This window comes from Notamacropus eugenii, chromosome 7, assembly GCF_028372415.1.
Source record: "Notamacropus eugenii isolate mMacEug1 chromosome 7, mMacEug1.pri_v2, whole genome shotgun sequence".
Classification (NCBI taxonomy): domain Eukaryota; kingdom Metazoa; phylum Chordata; class Mammalia; order Diprotodontia; family Macropodidae; genus Notamacropus; species Notamacropus eugenii.
Genome location: NC_092878.1, coordinates 63,980,429 through 64,003,022, shown reverse-complemented (window position 1 = coordinate 64,003,022; position 22,594 = coordinate 63,980,429). Strand labels below are relative to the sequence as shown.

At 35.1% G+C, this 22,594-nt stretch overlaps 1 protein-coding gene across 1 annotated transcript in view; it reads right to left on the bottom strand.

The window, feature by feature from the left end:
* NRXN3 (neurexin 3) overlaps positions 1 to 22,594 on the bottom strand; it is a 532,333-nt gene that overhangs the window by 185,461 nt on the left and 324,278 nt on the right. The window contains exons 5-6 of the mRNA XM_072625145.1: positions 7,470 to 7,559; positions 1,250 to 1,557 (exon numbers count right to left, since the gene is read on the bottom strand). Of these exons, the coding sequence (XP_072481246.1) occupies positions 1,250 to 1,557; positions 7,470 to 7,559 (398 nt within the window). The remainder of the gene's footprint in view (positions 1 to 1,249; positions 1,558 to 7,469; positions 7,560 to 22,594) is intronic.

Below are 22,594 nucleotides of genomic sequence, written 5' to 3'. Positions count from 1 at the left end.
CAGTAAAAAAGAAACTATTTGTGGGAGTATGCATGAAAGTATGTACACACATGTTAGCACATGTGCCCAGGAAAGATCTGATCTTAGTGGCTTTTCCTAAGCACTTAAATCTGGTCTGCTAATATTTGTAGCCCATCTTGAAGTCCTTTAGCAAGGACCTTTCTGGAAGCTGTCCTTCAAACATCAGAGAAGGAAGAGAAATCATTTCTACCTGAGTCACATAGTCTTTATTGTACAAGAAACAAAATCACCAGTTGCTTAATTGGTGACTCATTCTGGGTTCACCATGTCCACCAAAGTTAATGAAAAGGTGATGTCAAAGATCAGACTCAGCTGAGTTCCCAGAGAAAGACTGAGGTATTGAATTTTCCACAAACACTAACTAGATTGGGGGCAATTTTCCCACAAGTGACTGAAGCTTTTCATTTAATGCCAATGTATTTGAGGCTAATAAATCAATTAACCTCCTACCCCCAACTGATGAGATTTATGAAATGCTAAGAGAACCAGCTGAGCTTTAAGCTTTACCTTGGGCATAATTACTTTCAAATAAATAAAAGAAAATGCAACGACCATGCCAAGAACACTTAGCATAGTTAAACCCAAGATTTTTAAATTTCCTGCTTATGTGTAACCTGGATTATTGTCAAAGCAAAGGAAACCTAGTGTGCAGCAGAGGGAGAAGTGATTAATCCCAAATGAATAGTAACAGTAAAAGCCAAATTCTTTGAGGATTAGTTTTGCCTCTAGCACAAATTGCCCTTAATTTCACAGTACCCATTCCCTCAATGATGAGAAATTCATATTTCTTAAAAAGTTATGTTGAGTTTGTGAACTGGACTGAATGAAGATCTACATTCCGGATGATAATGAATTTCCCTTGTCTTCTTTTCCCTTTTTGAGATTTGCAAATCAGGCAATAAAGTTAGATGAGGGAGAATTTCATGTTGAAAGCATTTTCCATTGATCATTTTGAATAACAGTACTACTGTTATAATGAAAAATATTATAGTAATACTAACCCATGTGTGTCATAAGACTTTTATAACTCTCTTCATGATGACTGTCTCTTTTCCTACTGCTGGGGCTTATTAATATGAGAATCTTTGAGGCAAAATTCCCCAAAACACTATAATTTAGAGCCATCAGTTTTCAGAGTTCCATTGACCAGAATATGCTCCATTGACCACATGCTCCAAAACACAACAAACACAAGCGGACATGATGTGGAGAAAGGAACATGACTCACCTGAATGCTGGCTGTGGAGCGATTCTTTCGAGTGGTGGTAGTTGCCATTGTAGTGGTGGTTTCCATGACAGTTGTAGACATTTCTGGGGGCATGGAGGTTGTAGGTGTTGTCCCCAAGAGAGATGGCACTTCTCCCACGAGCCTGACGCTACCATTGATTTTAATATTAGGGTTGTTTTCAGCTGCCATGTTCAGAACTTTCAAGCCATCGTAATAGAGCCCAGAGAGCTGACCTTGGAAGAGACGTCCTTTGTCTTTTCCTCCAATGGCTATTTGCGCCTGAGTGTTGAAGATGGTTAACTGCCGGCCTAGTGGGGTTGGGTGGAGGAAACAGGATTATTTCCATACATTTCTTTCCTCTTTACCTTACCTGATTGAAATGGATTGAAGGTCAAAAAAGACTTCCTGGAGGAATTGGGAGGGGGGAAAGGGAGAAAATTGGATCACAGAAATCTAACACTCCTGAAGTCACTGCTAAGGTATATTGTGCTGTGATTATCTCTTCTGCTGGCTAGCTAAGAATCTGAGCCCACTGGGACAATAAGTATTTCCTACCATATTTCCCTTTAAAGAAAGAGAAACTTTGGTTTCTGGCCTGTGGATGGGCACGCATCCCTCCTGAGTAAATAATCATGATTGTCACAAGAAATTCCAAAATTAGGTAAAAACCAAAGGATAATCAGAAATTTCTATTGCATCAAGTATCTTATAGAACTATAACTATGGCTATATATATATATATGTATATATATGTGTATATACATATATATAACTAATGAATATTCAAAGAGGTCAGAGGGCTTATAGAAAAGATAGTAGAAACTAAAACTCAAATTGGAAAAATACAGAACCTGATAACTTTAGAATCTGAGTATATTTCAGTGAAGAGATTCAAATGTATGTAAATTCAACATAAAGATATCTGATCAGTAAATGTCACTTTTTTATTCCCTTGGTTCATAATTCACCATATACACTAACAAATAGTCATCACATCATATCACTTTTCCTATTAGAAAAATTAGAGAAATTCTACTTGATTGTGGCCTAAAAGATAGAAAGAAAAAGATATGAGTTGTTTTCACAAGAAAATAAAAGTGGTAAATTGACTTGGAGCTTAGTTCTGACTATGACCTTAAAAACAGAGGATGTCAATTAAAGCAATGAATGGAAGGGTCAGGAAAATGAAGCAGGTGAACTGAAGAGAGGTGAAGGGTGCTGGGGAATGTTCTCATGATTATTTTAGGGTTTATTTCTCACTGGAAATACGATTTGCAGGATGAAGATCCAATAGTGATGGGTTGAGAATAGTCACCGTATAATCATCTCATCCCTTCCAAACCCACCTAAAAATGCTAATGAGTACCCTCTGTCATGTGCTACATCTCTTCTGTAATAATAAGACTTCAAACAGTTCTCAAAGAAATTTTTTTTCTAAACCAGACCTGTGATTTCATTAGAACAGGGAGTTCCTCAGTCAGGAACTTCTGCCAATGCAAAATGGCAGTTTCTCTACAATTTATATTCTTAGAACACTGGAACACAACTTTTCAGTGGCTTGCTCATGGCACTTAGTCAGTATGTACCAGTGGTAAGTCTTGAAACCAGGTCTTTCTGTCTCTGAGGTCGGTTCTCTGCATGACACCATCCTTCCTCTCCTTTCAGAACTTTAATGCCCTATAGTAGGATGACAGCATGCTGAGGTTATTTTTTTGTTGTTATGGCACCAAATTGACTCCCTTCTGCTTTTCCAAATGAGAAGAGAAAGTGAACTATAAAATGGGGTCAAGCATCCTCAATTCTAATTTTTTTCCCCAGATCAGTAAGGTAGGAGACAATAGTTCATTTATCCATTTAATGTACTAATCCACCTGGCTGGTTTTCAGTTTTAGTACCCAGAATCAATTTTCTATTACTCTTTACCCTACAATAGAAGACTTATTATGTTATTTGCAGCAGGTAGATCTACCCTGACATTGGTGTATTTAGCCTTGAGTAGTGTTTAATGGTGAGAGAAGCTAGCTTCAAGTTTGAACTCTTTCTTACAAGTTTTGGGGATAATCTGCACCCCAGTCAAGTCAATAGACCTGGAAAAATGGAAAAGGTAGAGAATGGGAAATATCTTTTCAGATAGAATCCAGGAGACATATGCCAGATCTCCTTATATCTATGAGATCATTAAGACAATGCCAGCCAAAGCTGATTGATAAACTCCAGCTCTTATGAAATCTAAGACATTGTAGTAAATAGATCTGGTTGAAGCATTTAAGAATGAGGAAAATTGTTTCCTTTTCTATAGAAACATGCAAATTTATTGGCCTTGGCAATAGTAGATTTAGCCAAAGCTCAAGGGTGTTATCAAGATTTGTAGAGGATTATGCAATGGGCTGTACACATGAGTTTATTTCTCTCTTCTGGGACTTTCTCCTTTTTCTCTTCAAAGTATTAAATCCTCTCAAATGTATAAAACCTTGCTGTAGAATATTCCTGGTTAACAGATTGGAACTTGGATTTCCCACTGCCCTTTTACATCCAGTGAGGAATTCTTTATGAAAATCTATCAGGGATGGAGAACCTGTGGCCTAGTGGCTACATATGGCTCTCTAGGTCCACAAGTGTGGCCTTTTGACTGATTCCAAACTTCACAGAACAAACATCCTTAATAAAAGGATTTGTTCTGTAAAAGTTGAAGTAAGTCAAAAGGCCCTACCCAATGACCTAGAAGGCCACCCCTGGAAGCTTATTAATATAATAAAGAATTTTTCTTACCCCCACATACCAATTTCTATTCAGCTTACCCCATTCTAGCAAAACCCAAGTTTGAGACAGTCTTCTTGACTAACAATTTAAAGTCTAAAGTCTAAAACCAGAGTGTTTATTTGGGCACAATGTACTCATAATGAGGATTGATATTACCAAAGATGTTGGCGAAAAAGGGAAGTCCTTACAGGATAGAAGAGGCAGAAGGTGGAGGGAAAGAATGAATGGATGATCATTCCTTCAGACTTGAGCTCCTACACGAAAGGAAGGCTCTGACACAGGAAGATTGCCCAAGAGTTTTAAGGTACCAAGAATTTTACCTTATAAGCCTGTAAATCATTTGAAATGAATTATCTGCTTCTCTACTCTCTACATATTTAACCTACTGTTGAAGTGTATAATTAATGCTTATCACTGGTGATGACAATAATATTACTTAGGTGACATATTCTGGCTATCAGTGAATAATTCTTATTTCTCATAGTGTCATTATGTGTCTCATCTGTTTTTTGATTTCTCATTTCTAAGTCTCTTGCACATAAAAAAAAAATTCCAAGAGAACTGTATTACCAGAACTTAGCACAGTGCCTGCCACACAGTAGCATATAATACCTGCTTATTGTATTGTATTGTAATTGAGTCTGAACTACATAAGCTGTCAATAGTGATTTTCTCTTCAATGCTCTGGTTTCCAGAGATTACCTACAGGTAAATTTATCTTAACTTGTGTGCTAATAGAGTTTTGTGAACTTTGAATTTGGATATGGCTTTAATGTGGAGGGAGGAAACACAAATATAGAGTGCTATCTGATTTTTTCACTATTTTATTCTTAATTTTCCCACTTCCTACTCTAATCTTTAACTATTCTTTTGTGGCCAAGGGATATATCCAAAGGCAAAGGTCTTCACATCCTCCATTTCCCAGGGTCTAAATGGAGCTAACTATAAATCTAAATGTGTTTAATATTATTCCTTAGACTCAACTGTAGTTCTTTGTCACCCACGTCTATATGGGAATGTTTGGTCAAAAAATAATCCGTTAAGAGAAATCTAAGAAGACCATACTAAGCCACTAGCCTCTTTCTTTTATATCTTTATTGAATCATATACATACATACACACACATATATGTATACATGTATACATATATGTGTGTGTATGTATATATATATATTTTTACTCAGGCTCTTCTAGCTCTCATAATTTAAAACAATAAAGAAAAAGTAGAATCTCATTTGCTCAAGTCTATCAGTATCTCCCTAGTATGTATATTTTAACACAAATTCAAGATTTGTAGGAGAACTTTTGGGGGGGGGTTTTGTTTCAGATGCAAATCCTCCTACCTCTCCCCCCAAACTTTGTCACTTTAGAAATTATTCTTCTTCATTTGACCATCAAGTTCACACGTTAAATTAAGTCCTTGCACGACTACAGCAAGTGCTGAACAAAGACTAATTAATTGAACCACAGAACTCCCTTGGGAAATAAGTAGTATTATTCCTTCTCCTCTCAGATGGGAAATCTGAGCTATAAAGAGGTTAAATAGATTGTCTAAGGTTAGAAAGCCAGTCAATAGTAGGCCCCAGTCAGAAAATGAGCTGTGGAATCCTTTGACCCCACCCACTTCCCCATGACAGTACTTACTCTTAAGACCCTATGCTAAATAATTTCTATGGCTATTATCTAATCACCAATCTATCTTTGCCTTCTCCTTCTTACTGTCTTTTCAAGATTGTTTGGCACCTTTCTAAAATGGTTCCTCAAGGGAAAAGGGTAATGGTGGGGAGGTAGAGGGAAGGGGGACAGGTACAGAATGAAGAGAACAGATAAATATTAAACACTTACTTTTTCAGAAAGTCAGAAATGCACTCTATAATGCATAGTATCATTATACAAGAGAACTTCAGCTTGCATTAATTTCTTAGGTTACCTATGCATTTTTCAACCCATACAAACTCAATCACCAGGTCATGACACCACCCCTCTTATTCTATTTGCATTTTAACCCTCTAACAGCTTTCTTTGTTGGTCTACTGATAAAATACTACCATCAGAAGAACCACAGGCCAAGTCATGACTTCATAATGGTTTACGTAAACAAAAATGCCTGGCATGCTATTAAACTCAGATTTCAAGAGGCAATGGAGTGAAACAAAAGATTATCAAAATAAAACAGCAAAGAACAGAAAATTTTCTCAGGCACATGAGACTCAGACATGCATCTATTTTCTTTTCTTTTAAAAAAAGGTGAGGCAACCACTGTCTTTAATGTTAAAGGGACTTTATAAATTTGTATTTACTGAACAAAATTATTTGCTTTTTAAAGTTATCCTTATTGTTTTTTAATTAGACCACATGTGTTAAAAACAGGGCAAAAGTTTGAGTCTCAGTAATGATTTTCCGCATTAGTTGATCCTATTAACTTCCACTCATCTTAGAGCTCTCAAATGCTAATCTGGTTATATACCTGTTGTCTGTTATATGAATCTCTTAAAATTTTTAAGAGATATCTTGTGGTCTAAAAGTATGATTTATGTATGTTTATCCTGAACATTATAAATGGAAAATTTTCTTCTTTGGTAGGTCATAGCTCACCTTCTAGCAGGTCTTTCATGAAATACAGTATACACTAACATCAGGTCCAATTGCTGCCCTCTTCTGTTAGAATATAATTGTTATCCCCTTCCCCTCCTCCCCAACAATTCAGAAGATGTTGTTTGCCTTTTCTCACCCTTGGTCCTTTTCCACTCTGTTTTAACAACTTGTATTTTGGTTGTATGTAAGAGATCAGAAAGCTTCCTACACACCACACATTCAAAAGGGTCATTTCTCTTTTTTCAAGGTCAGCAACTAAGACTCAAATAACTGATAGACAAACTTGAACTTTTACTACTCAAAGTTTACAATCAAAGGCAGACTCCAGTTCTCTCACTCATTATTGTTTAAAAAAAAAAAATGTTGTCCTTATAACATTTGTTTTATTCAGTTTAATTACATTACAACCATTTTATAAACAAATTCAAGTCATAACATTTTAAATAGCACTTAAAAGAGAGGAAAGCCAAAACAGCCCCTATGAGATAGAAGTTTAGCAGGTAGTTTTGAAACTTTAGGAACACTATGATAAGAGATCATTTAAAACAAATTAAAAAGAATGTCATGCAGTGGTTAAATTGCCATAATACATTTCTTTTTTAAAGGTTCCTGGAATTTCTTGTTTGTGGTTGTTACACTGAGAGTGATCTTAGACGTCAGTCCCTTTAACTGTGTTTTAATGGCAATGTATTATAGCATGATTTATCAACATATGGCAGGTGGAAGCTGACACAAATTATAATGAAAATTAAAACAGTCATTTATGCAGCAGGCGATTATCATTTAAGGAACATTTATTTGCAGGCTTTAAAAATGAGGGTTTAGAATCAAATGATTTTAAAATGAAAGTTTTAATGATGGTTACCTTTTTCCTGCAGCCACTCTTCTACAGGCCGGTTATATTTGAAGGGGATTTTCTGTTTTACCATTTGGAAGCGTTCATTATCAGTGTTGCCTTTAAAGTTTAAAAAACAGCTTAAAGAACAATCTGAAAAGTCAATAAATCATTCAAAAACATCCTAGGTTTTTGGTTTTGTTTTTTTTATGAAGTTTTAAACAATAGATATCAATTTATCTTTAATAAGAGGTGGGGTTGAAGACACTCTGTCCTATGACTGATATTCTAAAAGGTCCTGGATGAGAAACCTGAAAGTAGGTTGTTCTTCACTAAGCAGTCCTCAGTTATGCTTTGGGGAATAAAACTCAGAAAGAAAATGGACAGCAAACGCATTCATTTACAAATGTGCTCATTCTACCAGGATTTTTCCCCTCCTAGCTTGTGAATGGACTTAAGACTCAAAACTTTCCCTCACCTATGAACCATCAAATTTGCCCTTGGGTATACTGTTAAATCAGTTGATAAATCAGAAGTTAGCCAGAGACCTTCCTTACAGGTCTCAATTATTCCCTAAGCCACTTCTGCCATCTTTTCCCCTAGTATATCTCCTGAAAAGTTAGGAAATATGAAGTCATGTACTTCATTGCTCTCAATTCATTATCTGACATTTGTCTTGGAAATTGACGATTAGGAGAAGAAAATTTTGAATCTGATAGTTATGCACTTTTTAATAAGAGAAATAGTTTCACAAATTTTAAACCAAGTGCCCAAAGAAGTGTCCTATCCCTCATACTAATGTAATGTCCTAAAGTTGATATTTCTATATTCAAAGGGTCATTAATGAGTTCTATATGTTAAAAAAAAAAAAAAGGATTGGGGATCTAAGGTAACTGGTCATGATGAAAAATACTAAACAGGCACTGGCCAAACAAATTTCAGGCTCATTAATAAGAGTTAACTCCATATGGTCACCCTCAAAAGAAAGGTTGTCATTTCTCTCTATGAGAAGTCCTTCATGAAAAGTCATTCATTCACAGAGTCTATCGAAAACACCTTTTCCAAGCATGAAATATCTAATTAAGTATGACGTTGGAACATAACAGTTTTTCGAGCATCTTTTTCCTCTGTACCTGGATCTGTTTTTAATACCCCTGGAGGGTTCATCTAATTAAAACAGATCAAAAGTATAGAATTAGAGAAGCACATCCCTACAAAATGAACTTCAAATCACTAAAACAAAAATGTAGCATCATTCTTGGAAATATACTATCTAGTCAATCAGCCTTGCGCAGATCATTTGGTCATATACCTATTCAAATTCATTATTTGCAGTAGCTCTCCTAAACTTCAACAGCTCGTCTGCACTAAAAAGTGAGAGCCCCATCTGAAAACTGGTGTCCCAAAACATCAATGAGAAATATAAAAGCAAGAATAGTTTCAAAACTATTCCTTCTTTAAGCACAGCAATATTTGTAGATTCTTCTATGTTGAGATGACAACGTTAAGACTTGAGGCTTATTCAACTAATGTTTTTTATTTCTCTTTTTGAGGGAAAATTGCCACTTCTCCATTCACTTCTTTGAATCACTTCTTTTTATTAGGCAATTCAATTATCTTCTTAATGCTAAAATAAAGAACAAGATGCACTTAGGAGTACGTTAGTGGTACTCCTTAAATGGTCAAGGAAAAGTGATATCTTGGGCTGGTCAAGTCCATAACACACTATAATTCTAAGTACTATGATTGTGTCCATGGGGAGAAAGATCTAGAAGGCACATATTGCCAAAAAAATTTATTTTAAATTTTCTTTAAGGCATAATTTCTCCCAGAAAATATAAAAGGCAACTGGTAATTCACTGAGATTTGAATCAAGGAAATCTAGCTTTTCTAAGATAATATTTATTATATTGGATCCTACAATAATGATCTTTCCTATAACAATGGATCTATTCTGACAGATTATATGTATTTTCAGGTCATGTAACCCAAAAGAATGCCAGACAAAATGGTCAAAAGTCTGAAAGACAAATAGGCTAAAGCATTCTAGAAGGAGCTAACTCCAAATCTTCCTTTCTACTGACAGTGCAAGGGACATGACGTTCTCTGGAGCCCTGAACTTACACACACACACACACACACACATACACACACGTATATACACATGAACACACACATGCACACATGCCCATGCACAAACAAAATAGCCAAAAAATATGGAACCATGAAACTATATCAGGATTCCAAGTGGAATTTGTCCCACTAAAGTCCTACTAAAGGACACTCTGAATGGCAAAGGAGACAACTCACTTCCTATATTTAAAACTCTTTGCCATCACATTTATATATCATAATAAACCTCATTTTTCTCATTAGGAAATTAATCTGGCAATTGATCAGAAAATATAAACCTGAATATTTCTAGTCATTTGTTGGGTAGGGTAGGTTATTCTAATGAAATCAATGGCAACCAAATTTTAAAATGATCCAATCTTTATGTGGAATAAGAATCAAAGTCAGTAATTGCATTGATTTATTCCCCCCAAACATCTTTAATGTCCATTTTTTTCTATACCCCACCCCCCTTTTGAGGTCATTAAAGTGACCTAGTAAGGCAATTCTAGAACTGGAACAAGTGAAAAAGAAGGTTAACCACTTTGATTATAAGGGGTGTGTAAGGAGGACAGCATAGCTAAGATTCAACCTTGGACCTTTCTAAGAATCAGAAAAAGAGTCATTCTTCCCCACCTCAACTTTAAAAAACAAATTAGAATAAAAGTTTAAGGGTTATTCCCACCACCAAGAATATCATTCTCTGATATTAATAATTTTGATCTTTCATACTGTTAAAAAAATTAGGAAAGATGGAAGGTCATTTAAAAATCCAAATTGGTTTACATTGCACCATTAACATCATTCTTAGCATCTTTTCATGTTCTTGTTGGTTTTTATTTTAATTTATCTTAATCATTAGGAAGAACTGGGTTAAACATGTGCATGAGAATGAGTTCATTTGCCCTGAGCTCCACTTGCTAGACTGATTGAAAAGCAAATATTCCTCTTAACATACATATATACATATACACACATGAAATACTTGCAAAGCTGAGCAAACCTTATCAAATACAAATACACTTTTGTTAAATTCATAATGACATTTAGTTACACATTTTCTAAAGCAATCAGCATGAAATTTAAACCAAAAATGACGGATTCTTAACACAGAAAATGACACTATTCTCAACAAGGAATATCCTCATGAATAAATGGATTATAATTGAATACCATGAATGACATCATGAATACCATGTCATTGAGAAGAATAATATGTGTATTGTTGATCGGACACAAGAAGTTAACAACTTTTGCTGACAACACACTGAAAAGTCTGGTAACTACAGGCCGAAGTCTTCCAGTACCAAACAGGTCCCCACATATTTTGGCAGAAAGACAGGAAAACAATCAGAAGTACCTAAACCTTGGAAAAAAGTGAAGATGGGTGGCTACATTTTATGTTACCTTAAAAACAATAATACAGAAATTCTAGCCAGAACTAAAAAAAAAATACTTTATAAATACTGGCTTCTGCTATATAATAATTTAGCTCCTGGAGACTTATGTACCATAAAATTTTACATTCTGGTAATTAAAATTTGATTTTGGAGAACCAATATATTGAGGTGAGACCATCATGTCATAACTGGCTCATACACATGGTTTCATTCATTACACCAAACATTCTTATGTTTTTCTGCATTCAAACTTTGACTAAAGTTATGAAAGATGGGAAAAATAGGAAAGGGAAAAGGAATTGAGGGGGAAGAGTAGATAGTCCTTGGGTATTTTCCCATTGCCACAGTTTCATTTCCCCTAGATTTAGGTCATGTTGAATGTTTCAAGAGAGTGACTATCACGTGAAAGAGAATGAATTCCCTCCAGATGGTCAAAGCATATCTTATGCTCATTAGAAATTTTGTTTCTTTTCCCTGGCATCCAACATTGCCCTAAGACTCAAGAAGGTTCTTATTGGATTCTATGCTCTTTAACCAATCCTACCAAAAAAAAAGTCATGATCATCTGCTCCTCAGTAGGATGGTGAAAATTCACATTCAAATCTCATACCTATTTGCTATTTTTTCCATATATTTTCTTACCAGAGTATCCTTGAGTCAATTGTACCCTAACCTTAGAAAGCTTGACAACTGCATTTCCCTAAAACTTTTACCTCTTTTTTTGTTATTCTCTCTTTCTAAAACTCCACTCAAGTAAACCCATTTCCAAAGCAAAGTGGATTCTCAAACCCCAGAAGGTAAAAGAGCAATTCAAGCACTAACAAATGTTATTTCTTGGTCCAGACACTAGTAATGATGATATACTACTTCTGGGGTGAGCGAGTGTGGCTGAAAGGTTCTGGCAATTTGCACTAGGCTGGAAAAAAGCATTTTCCTGCAGGTAGGATATTAATACAATCTCGTATGTTGTCAAGCTTATGAAAATGCTAATAGGAATGCCATAACACATTCACCTACTTGGAATTAATGCCACAGGTATTTTTACTTTGTCTGATGAAAAGAATAAAGAAAAAGCGTATTTTTATTGTTTCATTGACACTTTAAAATGAGACACCATATATGAGGAACAGTTAGTACATGAACACCATACTCTAGAACTACAGGCAAAGGAAAAACAATTTTTTAGGTTTGAGTGGGGATGTTTCTATTAATCTCTACAACTTCTTGATTTATGTAGAATAACTCATAAGTATAAAAGACTGTTACTTAGGAAAATTCCAATGATGCGTTTTGTGCTGACTCCCTATATTTATACCTTTCAGAACCAACACATCATTTCAGAAAGGGATGATATACTATCCCTTCTTGTAGTGTAACCAACATGCTTTGAAACTCAGTAATGAAGGCAAAATTTCAGCAAGGAAATAATTTTGTATGGCAATCATTCTGAATTACCTATTCCACAGGGATAGTGACTGAACATACAATTTCATTGGTTTAGGGAGTTCTGGGTGAGGAAATTACTCTGTCAATGCAAACTGGAACCTTCTTTGCAATTTATAATCTTAATGAGTTGCCTGGGGCACTGAGATGGTAAGTGACTTTTCCAGGTTCACAGAGTGTGTGTCAGAGATGGGACTTAACCCAAGTCATCCTGACTCTAGGGTCAACTCTCTGTCGACCTTGTCACATAGTCTCACAAATGAAATAATGTTTTGCATTTTAAAACACCCTAAAAATCAGCTGCTTGCTGAACTGTGTGTTAACTGATCCATTCTGGAGAACAATTTGGAACTATGCCCAAAGAGTTATAAAACTGTGCATATTCAGATCCTACTGGATCTGTATCCCAAAGAGATTTTTTAAAAAGTACCTATATATTCATAGCAACTCTTTTTATGGTGGTAAAAATTGGAAATTGAGGTGATGCTCATCAATTGGGGAATGGCTGAACAAGTTGTGTTATGTGATTATAATGAAATACAATTGTACTATAAGAAATGCCAAGTAGGATGGTTTTGGAGAAACCTGGAAAGACTTACATGAACTGATGCAAAGTGAAGTGGACAGATCCAGGATAACACTGTACATAGTCATAGCAATATTGTACAATGATCAACTGTGAATGACATAGCTATTTCCAGAAATATAACAATATAGACAATTCCAAAGGATTTACAATGAAAAATGCTATCTAAAAACTCAAATGCTTACTCCAGAGAAAGAACTAATGAGTGTCTAAATATAGATTGAAACATACTTAATAGAAATACTATATTTTTCTTATTTTTTGGCCTGTGTTTTCTATTACAAGACTAATATGGAAAAATATTTTGCATGACTGTACATGTATATAACCGGTATCAAATTACTTGCCTTATCAATGAGAGGGGAGAGAAGGGAAGCAGGGAAAACATTTGGAACTCAAAATTTTAAAAAGAAAAAAATTGCTTCTGAATGTAATTGGAAAAAAGTGAAATATACAAAAGGGGGTTCAAAGTTATATAGAAGTGCAATCTCAGTCTCACAATATATATCTAAAGTAAGAAGGAAAATATAAAATTTAATATGGTAGAAATCAAGCTTATGGTGATTCATGGTGAAGAAACAAATTTCTTGAAAGAAAAAAATGACTATCTACAGAATGTGAATTAAAGGCACAATAATTAAATTAATGATACTTTTCATTCTACTAAGTGGTATCCCAAGAGCCATGTCTTGGCCCCAGGCTCTTCTCCATAGTGGTTCATAGAGAATCATTCGATGATCTGTGGTCCTCTTCCTACCTTGTCCACATAACTTCATTTTCTCACCTCCCTTAAAGGTTCCATTTCCCTGTTCACAAGCTCTCCCTCCCCTCTAAGACATGAGGGGCAAATAATATGGGATACAAACTATTCCCTTTTCTAGAAGACGGCATTCATGGTTGCACTGATCTTTTCGTTGCCACTTTCTCTCCAAATGTTCTTGCCCTTGGTAAAAGAATTCCTAATTATAGTTCTAGGTATACTATATTCCAAAATAGTTAACTTGCTTACATAGGAAGCCTGCTTTATCACTAGAGTGAATTATTCAAAAGTACACTCTGGAAATACAATATGAATACAACTTGTGCTTGTTTTGCCATTATTATTTAATGGATAAATGTAACATCTCATATATTCATTGCTAAGATGTTAGTACTGACACATCATGAGTAGAAAAAGTACTCCATTTATGGTGATAGGTTGACATTCTTTTACTGATGCTCCTTAGTCAAATCTTCCTGCTTCCTAATGTCATTGATCTACAAGTCATTTGGCTAATGCTGGATGAACTTTATGGCCATGGGAGAGAAGGAAACTATTTGGACTACATCAAAACCAAAAAACATAATCTTGGCCCCATTAGCAAGGTCCTTTATACATACCTGAAAATGATCTGCATTTTATTATCCATATTTTTCTAGAGATAACTGAAGCATAAAAACCTTAAATGATTACTCTAAGGCAGAGATGGGGAACTTGTGACTTTGAAGCCACATGTGGTCCTCTAGGTCCTCCAGTTTAGTCCTTTGAATGAATCCAAGCTTCACAGAATAAATCTCTTTAATAAAAGGATTTGTTCTGTAAAACTTGAACTCAAAGGGACACATCCAAGGACCTAGAAGGTCACATGTGGACTAGAGGTCACAGGTTCCCCACCCCCTCTCTAGTGTCATAGAATGAGTTAGTGATTTATCTTGGGATGGAATTCAAGAGACCTAACTCCCAGCACAGAATGCAAAATGAAACCACAAGTATAATACAGCACCTGACTTGACACTCAAAAGCTCAAGCATTTGTCTAAAAATTCAGATTCAATGAATGACATATAGATGACAAGCTATTTGGCAAGTTCAAGACAAGACTGTATTGAAGTATTATCTCTCTAGAGAGTTATTGTATTAAATGATTATGGTCCAAATTTTTAAAAAAATTACCACATCACAGCAGCTAGCTTTTTTTGTCCTCTTCTTGTGACCAACACAGCCCTTCTCCTCCTTCCCTCAAAACCTAAATCTGAAACTTATTTCTACTAGAACTTCTCTTCAATGACACCCTGCTAACTCTGGTAACCTAAAATGCCTAGTCATAAGCTAGGTCAAGATGACTGCTTCCCTCTGAACTTCTCTCTACTGTTACAATTTCCAAAATATATTAAGACAAACATTAAAGGAATCTTTTTCAAGGTGACAAGCCTAACACTGACTCTTGATTATGCAATTTAGTTTTGAAAATACTACATATAAAAAGATAAACTGATATATAGTACATTATAGCACTGATTTTTTTCTTGAGCATATTTTTTCCTTGCCCTCAAATTACACTGAAATGTGAACTTAAATGCCCCAAAACTGTTTGAGATTAAACTAATTTTAAAAGGAAAAATAAAAGCACAAGATATCCCCCTCTCCCCCATATAATGGTTCACTAGTGTTTGATCAAAAAAATTCTTTTCGATTTCAAACCTTACGTTTGGTCCTCAGCTACCTAAGATTTGATCCCTTCAATATTCTTCCTAGGAAGTTTTTTTTCATTTGTTTCCTATATTACAAAGTCAAACTGCTATTCTCTCTCTCTCTCTCTCTCTCTCTCTCTCTCTCTCTTTCTCTCTCTCTCTCTCTCTCTCTCTCTCTCTCCTTCCCTTCCTCCTCTCTCTTTGGTTCTGCATATATTCCTTAATTTCTCTCTGCTTTTCTATTTCCCCTTTATTCCTTCAATGTTTGCCTTTCATTTTCAAGTCGATTAACATCAAACTGGAACCAATTCAGTTTCGAAGATCAGATTAAGTAAAGATGAACCTGTTTGAGGAAAAGAAAAATAATATTCCATTTTGTATGTATGTGTGTGTGCATGCATACATGTGCGTATGAAAGCACAATGACACAACAAAGAAGTCAAGAGTTTTGTGGAAAAGATTTATTTGGAAAATAAAGATGTATATAGTCATACTCAGTATTCCCTATTCCACCCAAAATGCCTATTGTCATAACAATTCATATATTTAAATGTAAGAAAACCATACAATATTAGAGTTGGGGAGGTCATCTCATCCAAACTCATTACAATAATTGAACACAAAATTCTTAGTATAGTCTAAATGATGTCAACTGTGACTAGAAAAATTGCCTCCATTTTTCTGCACAGTATAATTCAATTAATGTAACATAAAACTGAATTCACATTTAGATAGCTAAATATCTCAAATGTAAAAGTGATACATTTGTATAGTGTATTACTGTCCTCAAAGTGCCTTTCACTTACAGTATCTAACTGATAGACCCTGGCCTTTGTGGCTGTACAATCCACTCTATCCAGTGCTCAGCTGGAAGATCAGTGTTTTTGAAGATGGATGGTTTAAATGCTTTATGATTCTCTCTTGCCTTTCTTGAACAAGGGGAATGCCAGTATCAGGGCTGCTTCTGCCCCTATGTGGCACAGTATATGTACAGAGATTTAAAAATAGATGGAGATACAGTTGCAGAGTACATGTATATGGTGAACAGAAACCTGTATATCATTTTTATGTATCAAGATAGACATAACCCAAAACATTCTTATAAAATGACTTTTGAAGTAGAGCTATACTTTACACGTATCCCTATTAAATGTCAACATTTTGTATTCAGTCCACCATTCCAAAAGAATTTTGAATCTCAGTTCTAATGCATAAGATGGTAGTGGTGAGTCTTAATTTTGTGTCACCTGCAGATTAGAAACCTTTTAAATTATCTGCTTCTTTGACAAATATAGTTTCTCAATGTGTAATTCTTTGGAGCCATTGGCACCTTGCTTCAACTTGAAACTGATATTTCAAATAGAAATAGCTTAGAAACTATTTTTCCCTTTTAAAGAAATTCTTCCAAATTTTCTTGTGGAATAGTTTTAAAGATGTGAAACATATATTCATAGAATTGGGATCAATTGGTAGAACTATCTATACCTCCAATGATTTAAGAAAACATGACATTTTAAAAGAATTTCAGAAATTCAACCAGCTGGAAGTGTTAAATAGCAGCAAAGTGCCATTTAGTGCAAGATTCTGTATATAGTTTATGTATATACTACTGTAATATGGTAGCATAATCAAAATTTTCCCAATGAACATTAGGGAATCCAATAGCTGCTTTATATCATAGATTCATGAAGTTCTTTGTTAATATTACTTGCAAATTAATTCAAATTGATCTGTTTGTGAGAACTATCACGTAACACCAAATCTGGCAGCAAAGAACAACAATAAATAATGATGCACTTGAGTTGAGGAAAGAACACCTAGAGAAGGCTAAAAGCTTATGGAATTATTTATTAAAAAAAACAAAAAAGCAAACAAATGTCCTACTGTCTTAATCTTAAAAGATGGAGACATATACTTATGTAATAAAATTTATACATTTCATTGAGAGATATTGCAGAAACAAGTAACAAAGACAAAGAAATCATAAAAGTCATCCAGAGAAGATTTAAACATAGATAAGAAGAATCTCCAAAAATCATTTTTGAAAGATGCAAGTATTTCAGTTTAAGGGAAAATGATCAGCTATGTAAGAGAGGGCAACATAAATTTAAGAGAGGGTAAAATATTTCCCTGTCATTTGGCAGGCAAAGTGAATGAAAAAAATATACTATAAAATGTCACATTCCACAGTAAAGAGATAAAAAATCCTCAGTATAGGAAGGATCTTGGATCCCAACCTTTGAATGAGTTCCAAATTATGATTCTGATGAATCTAAGGAATTATCCTCACAGATCCTTTGGATAAGTTTAGTTGGGAACTACAACCTTCCTGAGACTCTTATAAGGAGCTGTGGACATCGATGCATGGCAAACTGGAGGTAGAACAGGTACACTGTGGTGGAAGAGATCAAAGACCTCATGTCATAGATGGGTTCTTGTTCTGCCTGTGATAAATGGAAGCGGCCACGTGCTATCTGATGAGCCCATGTGGTGCTGTCCTGGTTCAAAGAGAATAATAACTTTGTCTGGGGTAGAACTAAATGAATTGGGGAAGCAGGTATCCTGTGTGAGCCACAGGATCTTTGCACTGGGGAGAAGAAAGGGTTAGAGTCAGGACTCTACTGATTCAGTCAAACAAACAAACAAAAAACAGTCTAGAGCTTTATGAAACAACACAGAAGTACATCTGAGATCCAGGAATGGTGACCCATGACTGTGATTGCAGCAACCGGTGAGAATGAGGCTAATCAATTGGTTGAGCTCAGGATTTCTGAGTTGAAGGAGATGAAGCCAATCAGATGTCTGCATTAAATCCAGCACCAATTTATGGGAGGAGAAAAGTAACCAGCTGACTGAAAAAAGTTGAAGCAGTCCATATTAGAATCAAAGAAGGTCAAAATTCCCAAACCAATCAATACTGAGCTTGGAATGTAAGTAAACACTGCCTTCTAGCCTTGGAGAGGTAGGGAGAACTACCGATCAAAGTTGGGAAGATAATAGTTTTCCATTTCCATCTACACAGAGTGGGCAAGAGGCCAAGAGCAGAGCTTCTGAAGGGGAGACAACAGAACCCAATCAGGGAGTAGCAGGAAGGTGAGTGGTCTCAATCCCTTCCCTTGTCAACCAGCTAATACTTCCAGCTAATACTGGAAAAGTTTAGGATGACATGATGAAAGACACTATTGGGATACTTAAACTGAACTTCTCACTCCTTCTCCATTTACAAATAGATTGGTAGAAACAGAAAGTTTGGGATGAAAAGTCTCATCAGTGTGAAACTAGTGGATAGCTCACCTTTTAAAACTCCCCTATCCAGAGACTTCTAGGGAGGATGGGTTTCTTGAGGGTAAAATATTGTTCAATCTCCTTACTCGTGCTTTTGTCAGGGTTAGGATAGACAATGAGACCCAACTGCCTCTTAATTAAGGTCAAGTGTTTAAAGGTAAAAAAGAGCCCCTCATGATCTGACTATGGGAATAAGGCCCTCCCATCCAAATAATGTTTCCTATATTTCCTATACCAGAATTAAGTTGTTACTATTTTTTTAAACAGCAATTATTTTTTGCTCCCGTCGAAACTTTAGAACCCAAAGTCACATTTAGGATGAAAGGAAAAGATTGGCAGCTACTAGTATAGAGTGAATTATATCATACCTGAACAAAAAATAAACTTGAAAGACAGAATTGACAGTAGCAACATGGGGGATTCAAAATTTTAATAAACTAAAGTGTAAAGAAAAGAGATCTATGAACTGATACAAAGAGAGATAAGTAGAACCAAAAGGGAAGAAAATGACAAAATGAGTGCCACCATCTAAATGAAAAGGAAGTTGAACCAAGTATAACAGAAAAACTAGTAAAGTTCTGGAGAAGAAATAAAGAAACCCACCTCTTCTACAACAGAGAGGTGGGGGACTTCTAGGACTGAATACTGTATACACTGTCAGTGTTTCATGTTTTTACCACTCTTCATCACAAGGAAGGGTGAAATCTGGGGGATGTGCAAGAAATGACCACAATATAAAGACAAAGGATATCAATAAAGTTTATTTTAAAACTTTTTCAAAGAGGAAAAATCACTGAAATCTTAATATTTTAACTGACCACTCAAAAGAGAAATATATATATATATATATATGTACATAGACATCCATATATCTGTGTGCATGCCATGTCTAATGATTGTGTTTATGACATCAAAAAATAATTATTCAAGAGTCATCACTTTAATGGAATTTCTATTGTGAAGGCCAAACACTTAAGAAGGATATTTATTTTTTACAGAAATACTGTCAGAACAATTGCTTGAATTTGTTACTTTTTCCAATTTATTATTAAGTATTCAAACTAAATTAACACTTTTATGTGTTACTATCTTCAGTTAAGCCATAAGGCCTTGACAATACAGAATGTAAATAGAGCATTAATTGTTGTTCCTTGCTCATGACTTTAGTCATAAATGAGGGAAGATTTCACAGTTTTATCAAGAGAAAAAACTTTATCTGCTGTGAATGTTCTATGTAATGACTTGTGGGCACTCATAATTAAGAAGAAACTATAGGCATAATCTAATATTGCCTCAATGGATCCTTTCCTAATGACATCGTTAAGATGTCATAAACACACCTATTATAATGATCTTAACTTCCCTGAAACATTGTTCAGTGAATAATACCAGTTAAACCCAGATTCCAGTTATCCCACTCTGTGAGAGCTCTTCCTTATCCCATTCAATTATCTAGTTTCCATGGAACTAGCTATGCCTTTTAGTATTGTTAGACCTGTCACTGTATTCGTGGGAACAATTAATGAATGGTATTAGTTGGAGGATACTGGCACTAGATTTTTATAAGGGACCATGAGATAGATTTGATGGGAATGACTCAGTATATTTCATTTATCATTCCTATGAGTGATGGAGTTGAACTGAACAAAGAAAAATTGGGGCTGAGTAGGTGAAATTGGAGAGATCTATTCTCTTTCAAAAGAGGAAAAGGAAATACCATCATTTGTGACATTTTTAACTGAACTAGACAAATCACTGAAGTCTATATCATAGGCATATTTCTGAACTGGTCAGAGAAATGGACTAGATGACCTAGTACTCTTACTATCTCTAATTGCTATGTTTCTTTGAATTTCACCTCTCCGAAATCCGCTTTTATCTTTCCAATAATGATCCAAAAGAGATTAAAAGAAGGCCCTTGAGTGACTCAAACTACCTGAGTTCATGCAGCAACTATAGATGAAGCAATGCTTTCTTGTCAAATAGCCTTTATAACATTAGTAAGCCTACAAGATAATGAGATTGAGGAGATGAGTTTCAGAGAAGAGTGCAATTTTCTGTTGCTTCCATTTTTTTATTGGTTATTACTGTCAACTGTTGATTATTCTCATTTCATCAGAGTTCAAAGATGGGTTTGCATCTCCTGTTCACCCAGATAACCTAAGGATTCTACCTTAGCACCTCACTTTTGATGACTGTTCAGAAAGCACAATAAGTAATAATGAAGGCCTTCCTGGGAACAAGGGTGATATCAGTATCAGGGCTGTTGTATGCCAGCTACGTTAACCTAGAATCCCACCTGACCCTTGGATTCCATCAGGCAATGAGACCTGACCAGCATTTTGAGTTCAATTTGTTGATCCCCCAGTCAACTGTTTGTCTGCAATGTGTAGCAATGGGGAGACATTAGGAGTAAAATGAAGGAAAAAAAAAAACAGATATACAAGAATGATCAAATATTTATCGTGACTATTCCATCTGAAAACAATACTTTGGATATCAGATAAATTAAGTAGCATTCTATAATGAAAAAACAAAATTAAAATTAGCTCTTCAAGGTCTGAGTTATGGTTTTTTTTAAATAAAATGTTCATGGGTCAAAGGATCTAGAGGTCATGTACTTTATCACCTCATTTTACAAAGAGGATACTGAGATCAGGTGATTTCCTTGAGTTCACAAAGCCAGTTGGGGAACACGGTTAGGAAGATTAAACTTGTTTTCTGACTCCCCTTCCAACACTCTTTCCTCCATACCATATTAGATTTTTTAAATGCATATAAAAGACAGAGTAGAAGACAAGTATAGTCTCAGCTTCCAATATATTTTCAAAAAGAACAGATATATGGCATGAGATAGATTGGACAAAAGTATAACTTAAAAGCTCTGGCCAGTAGGTTAAGGATGATTTAGACTGCAAGAAATTAAAAGTGACCAAATCTGGACAGGAATGATATAAAAAACAATAAAATTTGTGGCAAAACAAGGAAATACTAAAGAAGAAATCGGATGCTCCTGAGAATGACAATGGAGCAGTTAGGCCAGAGACTGTGGAGAAAGCTAGAGAACCTGTGAATGCTAGAAAGAAAAAGAGGAAAACATTTTTCCAGATAAACAGGAATCCATTTTGTATGAACAGAGCTTGTCTTAGCTGAGTAGAAGCAAGAGTACTTGACTTGTACTACAAAGTTTATTTTGCATTTTACCTTTTCATTATGCAGTACTATTCTAAGTTAACAGAAATTTATCAAGACATTTGCAAGAGTGTGTGAAAAACTGTATTTGCATTTTTAAAAACACAGGTGAATGGATTATGCAGAGTTGTTTCACTCAATTTTCCATGCCCAAATAAACCTCAACACAAGGTTACTATACCTCAAAATATCCAAAACATCATACTGAGGGTAGGTTGTCTCAGTTAATTCACTTACTTAACATTAGCTTCTCATTCCTTATCCCATCTCTAAGAGAAGCACTACAGAAAATTAAGAAAATGAAATTTTCTTTTACTTTTAAATTCTATTTGGCAATGGAAGAGTATTGAAGTTGGAGGCTGGAAGACGTAAGTTCAAATGTTGGCTAACAGACTCATAAGTGATCTTGAGCAAGTCAAGACATCTTTCTCAGACTCAATTTCTTTATCTGTAAAATAGCAATAATACTTAATAAACTCCCCAAGTTGTTGAGACGATCGAATGAGATGAATCACTGAGCAAACTTTAAAAAACCATACGAATTCTAGTTATTATGATACCCTATGCTATGACACATAAACTTATAAAATTTAAGGCTGAAAAAAGGAACATTAAAGACCATCTGAGCCAACCCCTAGCACTATTAACAAAGAAGTGACATTTCTTCCTAAAGATCACAGAGGGAAC